This window comes from Cydia fagiglandana, chromosome 12 (genome assembly GCF_963556715.1).
Source record: "Cydia fagiglandana chromosome 12, ilCydFagi1.1, whole genome shotgun sequence".
NCBI lineage: Eukaryota > Metazoa > Arthropoda > Insecta > Lepidoptera > Tortricidae > Cydia > Cydia fagiglandana.
The window spans coordinates 11937549-11952451 of NC_085943.1; the positions used below are offsets into that span (position 1 = coordinate 11937549).

General features: G+C 34.8%; 1 protein-coding gene across 1 annotated transcript in view; it reads right to left on the bottom strand.

Moving 5' to 3' along the window:
- LOC134669622 (furin-like protease 2) overlaps positions 1-13885 on the bottom strand; it is a 29945-nt gene extending 16060 nt beyond the window's left edge. The window contains exons 1-2 of the mRNA XM_063527278.1: positions 13368-13885; positions 1193-1297 (exon numbers count right to left, since the gene is read on the bottom strand). Coding sequence (XP_063383348.1) covers positions 1193-1297; positions 13368-13514 — 252 coding nt within the window. The 5' untranslated portion in view covers positions 13515-13885. The remainder of the gene's footprint in view (positions 1-1192; positions 1298-13367) is intronic.
- Positions 13886-14903: the final 1018 nt, after the last annotated feature.

Consider the following 14903-nt stretch of genomic DNA (forward strand, 5'->3'; position numbering starts at 1 on the left):
TACTTATTATTGTTCCACGATTAAGGTTATTACTATTTAAAGAATAAAGAATAAGAATAAAGGTCATTTAATTCAGTAAAGGTTACAGATATACCAGGGGTCTCCGCACTAGGCAATGCCTGTATCGCGGGGAACCAAATTACAATATATCCGAGCTGTTACAATCAGTCTAACATTTAGTAAGAAACTAAGAAACTAATTTATATTATTGCTCTTCTTCAGTTTTTGATTTCATTGTAGATCGAAAACGGTACGTCCGACGTAAAATTTGTTCTACTCATGATGAAAATTAATATCTAAGGATCCGAAAGGTACCTTTAACCTATTAATTAAGCGCTAATCACGACACGTTACCGTTATGACTCTACGAAGCATTTCCGTTAGATACCGGGAACCCATGTGTTAATATGAATATTAATTCATAAAATAGTCAATGTCAAAAAAAAGTTAAAGTTGTAAAAAATTGCCGCCTTTTTGACTTTCTTTACTATTGGTAGGTACATACCTATATGATAATGTTAAAAATCCGCAAACGCCTTGTCACCAGTGTCTGATCCACCTAACCTTGCTGTAGTGTTATGATAACTGGTGGTGGGTTCCTTCCACATCGAGTGGCTGGGCAATCCAAGGAAAAATGTATCTCCTAAAGCTCCAAGGAATTTAATTTCCAACCCACCTAAGGTTCAATATCGTACAGCAAACTGTCACATAAGAGCCTGCTAGTCTAGAGCACGACGTTGGTTTGACATGTCGCAATTTTCGACCTTAATGTATTGCAAATATCGAACAACATTTAACGAAATGGTTAAGGGAATTTAATTCCTTGACTGTATTTTTAAAATGTACCTGTTTATAATTAATTTTATTTTGAACTTTTATTAATAAACCGGACAAGTGCGAGTCGGACTCGCCCACCGAGGGTTCCGCACTTTTTAGTATTTGTTGTTATAGCGGCAACAGAAATACCTCATCTGTGAAAATTTCAACTGTCAAGCTATCACGATTCGTGAGATACAGACTGGTGACAGACGGACGGACGGACAGCGGAGTCTTAGTAATAGGGTCCCGTTTTACCCTTTGGATACGGAACCCTAAAAATAGACAATACAAAAGCAAAACCATTGCTTCTCGAACTGATATCCGTTATATACGGATATAAAACTTATAAAATGTGAGAATGTAGTAGACGTACCTGCGGATCATTTTTCAGTCTATTCTCGTAGTCTATACTGGCGTTGGGCGAGCGTTTGCTCAAGTCTGGGTGTGACAGCAGGAAGAACTGCTTCAGGCTTCCGATCTGAAAGGGAAAAATCGTATCAATATTGGAAAGATCATTCTATTCCATTCGCTGTGTTTATTTTATGTATTTAGACGGTGTAAAATTTAACCAATGAATTTATGAATATAATATAAGAGAACTGATGTTCTAGTGTGTTTCTTTTTTGTTGAGGAAGTATAATAATAAATGATAACAAAAAAAACAAGTACTTATAATTAACTAGCTTCTTCCCGTAAGTTCGTCTTCGTCTTCGTGGGATGATGATGATGATTATGATTGATAAAAACCATCCTATCCTCGGGCCACAAACTGTCTCAGCCAAATTTCATCTCGGTTTTGCCAATTAAGAGGTAACAGACAGACAGACAGAATTACTTTCACATTTATTTTATTAGCAGTGACTACAATAATATAATTATGTAGTGTTAAGCGATTTCTTATGACTATTTAATTTGAGTAAGCCCCTCTTAGTAAAAAGGTAAAGAACCCTCCAAATAAATATATTTTATAGTAAGGTGGTGGTACTAGTGCTCGACTCGGTCCCAATACATGTAATCTTGAAACTTAAGTCATTGTCAACAGAGGTGACAGCAGGGTGTCATCTATTGGGCATTAGCATGTCGAGCACTAGTACAGTCAGCCAAGAAAGTAGTCTACCACTTTTCGACTCTATCAATCAGATGATAGAGTCGAAAAGTGGTAGGCCACTTTCTTGGCTGACCGTACCACCACCTTCTTGTAGGAAATACAACAATGTATCAAATTAAGAAAATTTCAGAAAACTCGTAATATTTCCCCGTGTAATTTATTTGACCTGTAGGGTAAGCAGCAAAGCGATCATAGAACTCGATAAGGCTTAATCGATGTCATGTTCAAGTTCGGACTTACTAGGAGGTAGTCGATTATTTTGTACGTTTTCGATGCTTGTATGATTAAAATAAACAAGAAACTGATGAACACACGTGTGGACTTATAAATAAACTTCGTTAAAATTGTTGAAATCAAAACTAAAGACTACAGAGTTCTTTGCAGTAGTGTATTTTAACACTTTTAATGTGAATTGTTTATGAACTTTAATCAAAAGCAATGTAACCTATTCACGTGTGAAATTAATTGCAGGTCAACTACTGAACTGCTGTACAATATTGCCTACCTACCTACTTGTATAGTATCTTGGTATTTTGTGTCGTAGTGTGTTCATCTGTAGCGTCAAATCGTCTGAGCCGATTTTTGGTGAGTGCGAAATTCGTTACGAAAATATGACGTTTATTATGACACTCCTCACTTTGTTATAGGTAGGTACCTAAACTAAAATATAATATATTGTAAATAAAGGTAAAGAAGCATATAAAAATATCTAAGTTGTTATATATACCTATGTTTTAAAGTGACCCAAGTCGTTACTCGCTAACCGAGTTCAGTATTTTTTTATAATGTTGATACTTATATGTGATTGAATTGAAAAATTAAACCAAAAACAAAAACAAATTTGTTTCAAACCACTTCGTTGAATGAGATTGTGTTAATGAAAGTCATTCAATATAAACGAGGGCGTCAAAAACAGAAAATTATTTAAAGAAAGCTCATTAAAAATGATAAATAAGACGAAAAAACCTTTTGTTCAATTATCTCAACTTTTATCTGAAGCACTAGAAGAACACAACGAAGAAAAATTAATTTATCCAACAAAACGCGTTTATTTCCAATGCAAATCTCAAGGAATATTTTATGTTCAAGAGTTCATTCATCCCGAATTGAAACAACCCTTTTTAGGGTAAAAACGGGACCCTACTACTAAGACTCTCTTGTCCGTCAGTCCGTCTGTCTGTCACCAATAAACTCCTCTTTCTTTTAAGTCCGTTAAAAATGTAAACACCACTTTTTGACCACGGAATACAATAATAACTTTTAAATATATTTAAATACTCGTCAGTATGAAAAAAGGTATAGGTACTGTGTGAAGGTAAGAAGTATTGTGTGAAACGGCACTATGCATCACGTGACTCGAGCGTTGCTCAACTCGTCGGCATAAGAAGTGTTTTTGTGAATATTCCAATAAAAAGGTTTATTGGTGAATGTCCATTTTAAACATATTAACATGTTCTGTGATTATTCACCCATGCGAGAATAGATGCGCTGGATAACATATCAATAACAAATATTTAAAATTCAAATACCGTTCCTGAACTAAACCATTTCAAGAGTAATATTTAACAAAATCAGCGGAGCATAACTGCTAGTTTAACCAAATATATCCATTAGTACATTATGTAATAGACCCAAAGCGAGTAGGAAGGAACATATAATCATATTTCTCAAGCTTTATTATTCCCATGAAAGCAAGGAATAGAGAAGTTGGTCCAGCGTGGTTTGGTGCAAATATAAAGCTGCCGCGGAAAGGAAACACTTCAAAACTTCAGGGTGCGTAGCTAACGTGCAATCGTTAACGCTCCGTAGTGAACGAAACTCAATTGTCACTGTCGCACTAGCGTGGAAGTGTAATAGAGAGGGGTGACTACGATAACGCGGGGCGTTAACGATTGGCACGTTGGCTACACGGTCAGTTGTGAACCGATATCTACGGACTGTGAGCGGAAACTACTTAATCCTCCTGAATCTAATTAGACACTTACAGATAATTATTCAACTAACTAATAAGAAAATATAGTCTAGAGCTAGAGCAATCAATCACGGTAAAATTATTGAAATTAAATTCTATTTTGGCGCACTCAATGAGTCAGGTTATTTTTCTAAGCGCGGAGTGTAAATTAATACTAAGTGTAAATAATAATATTAATACCAGATACAACCCGGAGCGAGGATCGCAGCCCCTATCCCTAAGCCGGCGACCAAATTCCTTCAAAATATGAATGTAATTTGTGTTTGGATATTTTTTTAACATCATTTTGCAGACCTTACGAAAAATAAGCAAATTAAATGTCATCTCGTCCATTCGCTTGTCACTTGCACCACCCTAACACGGGCTTACCGAAAACTTTATCAAACTTAGTAAAATCAATTTGCGAGGCCAAGTGAACGACTTTGAGCAAGTTGGCGGTGATGTATTTCATAACATGTTGCCGATAAATCGAATCTTGTACTCAAGTTATAATTAATAAAACTCTTGCAGTTGTTCAACAGTGATTTATTGACAGTCTTGTTTATTAAATTCAACTGAATTTATATTACGAGTGCGTAGTAAGTAATGAAAAAACTTCCGTTGTTGTTGATCGGTGATTGTGAGATGGTTTCTATAGAAAACCGACAATTGGTCACATCGTCCCAGCCCGGTCCCGGACCGTTCAAGTGTGAGTCATACTTTACTCGTTTATAAAAATAAGAAAATGTTTTTATTCTGAATCACCAGTAAGTATAATTGTTTTAAAATTCGAAAAAGTTTTCCCATTTTCCAGTGCTGTTACGATTCATTCATAACATGCAGTTCTAGATGATACTAAGTCCTCCAAAACGTAGGTACAGTCACCTGCAATAATATGTTACACAACGAAGGCCTCAAAAATATCTGACACAATCTTATTTGTAGAGGCATAAGAGCGTGTCACATATTTTTGCGGCCTTCAATGAGTAACATATTATTGCAGGTGACTGTACTAGCATTTCAAAGTAAGGTAACAGACATGTCTAGAAATGTCTCATTGAGGGTTCCGCAACATTAACTCTAACCAATGCTGGAAACTTCAGCCAATTCAGCTAATCCAATGCAAAAAATACCTTTACACTGTTCGGAATAACGTTGAATGTTGCACAACACGCTAAGAAGACTTACGAGGTCGGCATAGAACGTACAGTCGTATTAATTAGCGCGCTCATCTCACCCTGCACCCAAACGCCATTTGAAAAGAAGGGTGTATGTTAGTATGAAATTCACAGTCGCTTACGCCCTTTTCTTCCGAGAGTGGAGTAATTATAAGTCGTCTGTGTGCGCCCGAGCAGCATTTCAATTTCAATTACACCTAGCTTTTGTTTCCCCTCTTTAGTCACCATTGTCATCATACTCGTCTCCAAATATTCGTTCGCGCGAGATTTAATTAATTTCCGGAGAATTTTGCTGTTTTTGTGTAAGGTAGATTAATTACGTTAGATGTGAAATATGATTGTATTTCAATGGGCGATATAATGACAGGATAATTGTGCGTCGATTTTAATTATAACTTCAAATGCTTCCTTTTAATTATCATTTCATGCTACCTAAAATATTTCAGATGAACCGTTTTCTTTCTTTGTTTTATAATTTGTTGTGTGATTAATTAACTTGCAATATCTCCTACAATAAAGTTAATTATTAAAGTTGAGTGCATCATCACTAAACTACAATATGTGTTAATAATACAAAATACATAAAAATACGTTAAACTAAATAATTTAAAACGAATAAAATGAAGTTATTTAATTCATCTTTTAAAATTCATGATTTTAAATATTTTAAGTATTTGCAATATTTCATTGCAATAAAAAACAACAAAATGTGACTTTTATAAAATATACGAGTATTATCACTCTTGGCTTTTCTTACACTTCATGACAATTTTTTTACAAGGATTAAAATTGTAAATACGTGTGGGTAAACTTTTGCTGAAATTTTATTACATAAGAAGTTAACTATCGTAAATACTCGTACATACAATTGAGCGCTCTCAAAACACTTTGAAGTATAATAATCCCTTTTCTATTAATATCCTACAGATCGTCACGTAAAGAAACCTTAAACGCTACGGGCTGGTAAAACCTTGTTTACCAAACGGTTATGACTTATGATCATCGTTAATTTGCTCTAATTTTATGTCTGTCATTTTTACTGTCGGTAAATATTTACCTTAGATTTAACGACAGAATTAACGGTACGGCTAGTAATAAACTTTCCTGCGTACCTATAATGTAAGCACTTATGCTAAAACGGTTTGGGTCCGGGCCACTGATCGGTGACAACTGATCTTGAAAACTGAACTCTAAACTCGGGGTGGTTAGGTTCGGTTTGGTTTGGTTGTCACCTAACTGTCAACATTATGACATTGTACGTATTAGAGAATTTATGATTTTTACAAGCTTTTATTTAGTTTCACCTGACCGTTGTCTATCTGGGTGTAATTAAATCTTGCAAGTTAAATTTGATCCACTTCCCGGTTTCCGATTGAGCTGAAATTTTCCATACATACGTAAGTCGGGTGACAATGCAATATTATGGTGTCATCGAGCTGATCTGATGATGGAGACCGGAGGTGGCCATATGAACTATGTGATAAAACAACGAAACCTAATTGTATTTGGGGTTTTTAGAATTGTCTCGAGCATTAGTTACCGTCAGCGATAAAAGTAAAAATACAGTCAGCGATAAAAGCTTGTACCAAAAATGAAATTTTTGCCAAAAACTTATTCCCACATCAATGGGAGATCAACACGATACGTCAAACGTCGCTTGTCGAATAGGAGTCCTACATTACATACCTAGCAGTTAAATTTCGAGTACAGTATAACGCGCCCCAACTCCAGCCTAGCCTTTTGATGTGCGTCACACATAAGATGTTATACTGAAGTGGATGCACATGCACAATTGCACATTGTGCTTCAAGGATCGGTGCACTAAATGGCGGCCAATGAGGACAAGGCGTTAGTCGTGCGTGAGATCTTGAATGCTAGGGAATAGGCTGGTTACCGAGAGGAGTTAGTTAACAACAATATAGGTACCAATTTGAAGTTTTGATATTGTTATTAAACATGGATTAGATATGTCAGTGTCATAACTGCCGTTTTTGTTTAAAGAAATCGTATCGTATCTAGACGTAATATTTGACGTATCTTAAAGTTCGAAGGGCGGATAGCGGTGTGTTATTATTGTTATTAATTCGTATAGGTGTATAATCTTGATTTACTTTGAAAATGCATTAGCGCAAGTGAGATTAGGTATGTTGAATTATATTATTCTAAAACAAAATCTAGTTTATGAATGATAGACTCATCATTCCATTCCTTACATCGTGGCTTCATAAAACCACACAATTACTTTTTTTTATATTAGTGGCTACAGAATCTGAAATAAGTAGGTACTTATAATTGATGTGAATATGGAGGCTCCCTAACGCCATGCGCGCTAACTAAAACCAAATAAAAGCAATCTTAACCAAATATTACATTGCTCTTTCCATTTAATTTTATTATTTTCCAATTCGTTACACAAAAGTAAACACAGACTAAAGAAATGTGAAAAATTACGTATTCCCTTGTAGCTGTACGTAACTGTGAACAAAGTGTATTGTTAATCGGAATAAAACTCGAGCTCGGCTAAGTATGATGGATGGAGACGTGGCTTTCAGGAGCGAAATCACGTGTTCGCATACAGACTTTAATTTAACAGAGGACAAAAATTGTCTAGCAAATGTTTATGAGAAAATATTCTTTATGATAATACCATATGTCAGTTTGTTAGTAAGCTGAGACATTTGACTTTCAATTCGAAATTTCGAAGCCTGGAAACCAATTTTGACAACTATAATACTTAGAATATTGCAAAAGTTTATTAAATGTGAAAATAATTATCGCCATTTTGGAAATCCAACAGTTTCCCAACGGCACATTGGAAGTCCACTACTTATGTGTGTGACAGAATTAATTAAAATCAAATGTAATAAAATTGTGCTAGGTATATTAACTCTTTACATTGTGACTTGGCGTCAAGATCAAAATAAGTAGATGAAAAAACAAATATAAAAGCACAATAGGTGCATAACTAGATTTTTACATAGTTAAAGTACTTACCTAGTAGGTACATATTTGCTTACAATAAAAGCATAACAAATAAGAGTTAATCCATCTACGTCTCTGTAATTAATTATTAATAAAATATTAACAAATTGATTATTAAAATGATAGGACGAAAACCGCGGAGCATGTTACTGTCAAAATAATTGAGCAGCTGAAAGTGACTCGATCATAACCGATGTACCGAGCACGCCGCAGGTAATTTATTGGAAATCATTATGCCACTTTACACAAACAATACACAGATATAATAGATAATTTGCGTATATTTTGATGAAGGATTGTTGGATATGTACCTATATCCGATTTCAATGGGGAATATTACGCGAAACTCAGCATAGGTAGTGGAAGCAGTTATGTAGTTGACCCAAAAAAAAATATTTTTTATATTCAACTACGCTGTACCGAAATTGTTACATTTAAGATGTTTAATCAAAAATATACCTGATTTAGTTTCCGACATTGCTAATGTAAACAAAGCAGGAATTTTAACATCGGCGTCAGACAGTCAGGCGCCAAGGAAGCCTGCGGCAATCTAGGCACTTACACCAATCAGACTTATTTGACGGAGTAATTATGAAGTATAAATCAAAGTAAAACAATATCACTCCTTGAGAAACATAGTGCCACTATACAAAATTAAGAACCATTCGAATAGTGACGTTGTTCCTTTTTGAAAAGTTTAATTTTCAGGCACAAATCATTTTGTATAGTGACACAAAGTATGTTTCTCAAGGAGCGATATGTATTAAACTGGCCAACTTCGAATGAAACTTAATAAAAAAGACTTCGAACAAATAATTAAATTTTAGACTCTGATTATAGTTTTTATGTGTTACTATATTCGTAAAAATATCTTTTTTTTATTAATTGATGTCTACTTAGGGGAGGTCCGGGAGTCTTGCCCAGGTGGGAGAATTATACCATTTCTTAAAAAGAGTCGATGTTAGTATCTAGTAAGTCAAATTCAAAATATTCATTTTTAGCATGCATGTCTATTTTTAGGGTTCTGTACCCAAAGGGTAAAACGGGACCCAAAACACTAAGACTCTGCTGTCCGTCCGTCTGTCACCAGGCTGTATCTCACGAACCGTGATAGATAGATAGTTGAAATTTTAACAGATGATTTATTTCTGTTGCCGCTATAACAACAAATACTAAAAACAGAATTAAATAAAGATTTAAGTGGGGCTCCCATACAACAAACGTGATTTTTGACCGAAGTTAAGCAACGTCGGGCGGAGTCAGTACTTGGATGGGTGACCGTTTTTTTTTTGCCTTTTTTGCATTATGGTACGGAACCCTTCGTGGGCGAGTCCGACTCGCACTTGCCCGGTTATTTAAATATAGTTAGGTGAAATTAGAGTGCAGATAAAATAAATATTATACCTATTTGCTATCGTAAATCCAATCATAAATAGTCAACATTAGCTAATCATCAACAGAGGCAACAAGCCTCAATTAGCTAATAATCGTTTGTCTTTATCTGTCATTTTGAGTTATGTATTTGTAAGAAAGGGATAAAACATAATTAATGCTAAACGTCACAACGGTAGCTAAAATAAAAAATAAATCTCATATATTGAAATATATTACATATAATATATACATATATTTCAAGTACAAATGATGACTAAATCCTCAAGTGATCAAAGGAGCACGCCAGGATTATATTTGCGTTCAGTCGTTGTAATATAATATTGGAGTATTTTGTAGCATGTTTATTTACTTTTGCGTATTTGAAGGAAGACATTATTACCAAACATAGGCCTTTTTAATATTTATATTTCACTTGTTATTTCCTGGTGGAAAAGTTGTTCTTGAAAGAATGAAACTTGTAACGTATAAATAAAAGCGAAATTAAAGTTTTAGAAAGAGATTTCCACTTTGTTTAATATGTTACAAACTGTTATAAAACGGGTACCAACTTTTTACACAAAAACCGAAAATAATTGAACAAACTCTATTATAATTCTAATAGTTACGAGTACCTGTATCAAACTAAAATATCCGGCATGCATATATATATATATATGCAAGAATTGCTCGTTTAAAGATATTAGAAAGATAGATAGATAAATAACAACAATTACAAAAGCTAGTTAATGAAAGTTAACATGCGACTTATTCCAATTTTTACTCCCCCAAATAATTAGATTATAATGTTTATAAACCAAAAAAGCTATAGGTACCTACCTATTTTGCAAAAAAAGTTATTAATAAAAACATTTGAAATCATTGCACTACCTTCATATTTGTGCAGCGTGTTTTAACATACAATATTACCTTAGTCCTATTTCCCAACAAAGATTATCCAGAAAGACGAACAGTTCAAGTGTCGTTCTAAATCAATTTCCGGAGAGCATAAAACCTTCCCATGGCAATTTCCTTCAAGAAAAACAGGTTCGGAGTGAAATCTTAAATTAGTTAAAGCAAGATGAGGATTTAAAGGGCTGGAGTTTCGGAAAACTTCGGGTTTTATTATCATTAACCTTAAGTAAAGGTCAATCCTTTATAACGCAATTATTATAATGTAACAGTTGTTCGTTTCTTCAGAAATTCTGATGTTTATTAATATTAGAATCGGACCGGGATTGTTTATAAGTAAATAATTGTAAATTACAATTGTCGTTGTGTATTATTATAATAATATCGGCTCGATTCGGAAAATTAATTAGATTTCTACTAGACTTCAACAAGTTACGATATGGATAATTTAAAGATAGTTGTAAGATAGATATGTAAAATTTGACGTTTCCGCAATTCTGGAGTCCTCTGGTCCTCTTGAACGATTTCGACAAGTTATGACTTAGATATCCAAGTCACATCTAGTCGATATCTAATGTAGGTCTAGTTGATCTCTAAATCGTCTCTAGATCTTGTGATTATCTCGAAATCCGAGTAGGCCTGTATGTTTCTATACAATAGTCCCTTAAAAATGTATCTAGTCCCCCAGGGCCTAAAATAAATCGATTTACATCCCATTAAAATCAACTTAATACTTGTAGTTTCGACGGCACGGTGAAAGACATTTTACTACCCAAACAAACGAACATTCCTATACCCATATATTACAGTACTTCATACTTTTAATAATTATAGCCTTTCCTTTTGATTTTCCTATAGTCAAGTAAAATGCCGACTAAATAAGATACAGGCCAATTCGAACGTGCACCTGACATGAAACCGATATTAGGATGATATTGGAATCATATCAGTTAGCTGTTATTCCCGCGGGCGTTTCGCGTACACCAATACTTGCACGGACAGGTCTGAGCGAAATGGACAATCCGAATCGAGTTTCGAGTAGGCATTTAGTTACTAGTTGTATTTTTTTATTTATTGTTTTTATTTATTGTTTATAATAATCTTATATAGAAAACTTTTAACCTAATTCTTCTGAATTAAAATATCCATTAATAAGAATCATTTGTAAAGCAAGATAAATAATATCACATAATCTGTAGACTAGATTTCAACTTGTTTAAGTCAAGATATGGTATAAGGTCCCCAAACAATTTCAGCGATCGAAAATTTTGCCACAGGGCAAGTAGAAAACAAGATCAAAAGAATAATCAACATTGGATATAATTCTCACCGTCGACTGGATTGTTGTAAACAAATAAATTGCGGCGGGTATTTTTCAACAATAATCATTGTTCTATTTTCCCTTAATTTAATTACATTTCAATGAAAACCACACTTTCAAGATATTTCTTGAATTACTGGAAACGATAATTACTTACACAGCTGAAATGAAATACCTTCCATGCCCGTTTTGCTGCTAAGCGGCCACGAAACTAAGTTAATAGTTTTAACCTAAACGTTCGTGCTGGAAGCGGATTTTATGCCCGAAGTTTTGAGCAACCGTAACCGTGTTTCGTAACAAAATATTAATTTGGGACAAGTTTAGTGTAATGTGAATTATTACAGTTGTTAGCAAGAACTGAGAAATAAGAGTTGTGATGAAAAAAACAATATTGCGATGAGAGATATCTTCTGGATACCGATTAGGCTGAATCGCCAGAGTTATGCGAGCACCCAGTTCTATTTCGCCTCAACTTCGCCTCCCCCTTGTCGTCTATTTTTCCCAGTCCTTGCTGCAGGAACTGCTGACTGGAGCTACCCCAAGTATCAGTAACTGTATTTCCTTAATTACGTGTGATGTAATGTGTTGTAATAGTACATCACCTATAAGTATTTTATTTACAAATAAGATATATACAGTGGTATTACTAAAATAAATTAATAACCAACTTAAATCTAAAATAGGCCCCTGAGGTATTGTACAATGCTGGCGGCATTTCCTCGCTGTATCGCAATCACCTACTAGATTAGTTTTTTCTTAACTAAAGGTTAACGAATTACAAATCCGGCTACCACTTGACAGGCATAGCCTAGAGTGGGGCCATAGGCCATAGGATAACGACAAATCAATGTAATTTTAATAGATTAATATTTATGTATCAATTTTAATGTCTGAATGTATGTAGTATTAAAAAATTAGTCGAATTATTGAAACTTTACTTGTAAACATAATATTTTTTTGTGATCGCGTTTATAGGTTGGTTTATATAGAAGACAGTATTTAATTTTACAAAAGCATTATGTTTGGAAGGAGTGAACCTCTTGGTAAAGTACCTACATACATTGTTTGTTATGATTTAGTATTCAAGACAAATTAATGCATTTTGTAATGGATTATACTACTCTTAATTCCCTAAAGGGACGAAGCTTAACATTTATGTATTCAGTTATGCTTTATAGGTATGTTACGTTTTAGCCTGGAAATTCTCTTTCAGGTAGTTTTACATTGTGTTGCGTGTTAACAGTGAATTCTACTCACACAAGTAGATTAGTGACGTAAAAAACATAAGGCACATATTACGAGTCCTAAATGATTTATGATTTCGATACTCAAAACGTGACGCGGCCCTATTCAAACATATATAAGATACATCAATTATTACGACTAGACACGATATGGTGATTTTCTTCAAACATAAGCGTCACTTTTGATTTAAAGTTTGAATCGGGCCGACGTTTACCTATCCGTGATGGATGGTTTTGTATCAGATGTGTCTGCGGAACTGTGAGATGATGGACGAAAGTTGATTATGATCTGATTTTCCTAAATTGTGTAAATACATTACGTATTTTATAATCTGATGTGAACAGTGATTTGGTTTCGACTGTAATGCTATATATTATGTTTTTTTGTAATAAATAACTAAGGTATATTATTATATTTTTTTCATACTCAGTACGAGTCCTAAACGATATCTGATTTCGATATTCAAAACGTGACGTTTACCTGTCCGTGATTGACGAAACCGTGACGGTGTGCTAACTGGTGCGCTGCCGGCGCTCCCCCCGGCACATGCACAGCGAACTGGTGGTGGTAGAGTGGTGCACAGGTCTTCACCAGCGCAAGCGCCACTATCACGCCTAGCGCGCCCATCACGCGCTAAGCGCATCGCACGAACTATGCCCTCACGACCATTCCACCGCGAAAACCCCTTGCGTTAATACGGCTCCAATCTTACGTGCACTCGCGTCCACGGTAAGCACGAAAGGCTTTAGACCCGCGCGTTCGGATTGCGGTCTCCGCGGATACTGAGCAACGTGAGTGGAACTGTTCGCCGTTTGAGTTTGCGCATGCGTTAAAGTTGGCGCCCTTTCTTTAGCCTACTTGGTATCCTGACGTATTGTGTGCATGGCATCAATTGACTCGCATACTTAATTGGATCGAGGTGCTGTTACGTACACGAGTTTAAAGTTAATCTGTTTTTTTCGGTTCTTTGTACGACTCATTTTATATGTATATTGGGAGGGTTTGTAGCCGATTGACTTGAACAAAAGCTGTTTTTAAATGTAGTTTTGTTAAAGTATTTTTTATTTTATTTTACTATAAGATTTAGTTTCATTAATGCTCGGAAAATATAATTATTTTTAGCAAATACAGCGAAGCTAGTTGACGCCCCGTTGAGTCGCCACTTCTCCCTCAATCGCATTCTACGGCTTCGTAGCATTCCGTAGCACGCTACGCCAAGCTACGAGACAAGCATGTTGTAGCTAGTAGCGCTGGCACATTGGAAAATCATGCTAGATGATTTTTAGCTTTGTAGCGTAGATACTCGTACACAAAGCCACTCGTACTTTTCTAGTCTGTTTTGTGTTACCTATTACTTAACATGGCGCAATAATTTCTCCGTGACAATTACCAATTATGAGTACGTATTGCTTTCACGATTGAGATGGCAAAAACAAGAGCAATGAAATTGTATAACTTTGAGAGATATTTCCATATAAAATAAAACAGTTATAGGTATGATCTGCCTTTGAGATGAGTGGAAACCAATATTTTTGTACAGTAATGGAAAACCTCAATGCCTTTGTTTGAAACATGAATCGGGCTAGGATAGTTTGATTACAGCTTTATTTTTTAACAGTAAATCAATTTCCATATTCGATTTAAAAGTAAATAATAATGATTTTATAATTCAAGCCTTTAATTCGAGTAATAGTAGCACAACCATAACACTCTATAGGTACACTAACACATTATTAATGTACTAATACTAATACACACACACATATACACATACACACACACATACATATACACACACATACATACACATATACATTATACACATTAAGGCAATGATAATGGATCTATACAGTCATCGCAGTCGATGTAGACTGAAGACTGCCACCTCAAAATACCTTCTTTAGTCGCTGAAACTATCAACTGCAAAGATGCTGAGGCCAATGATGATATTTATATGTACCTATAGCGGATTGAAATTGACAGCATGATTCGGGAAATTAATTAGAGATTCACTAG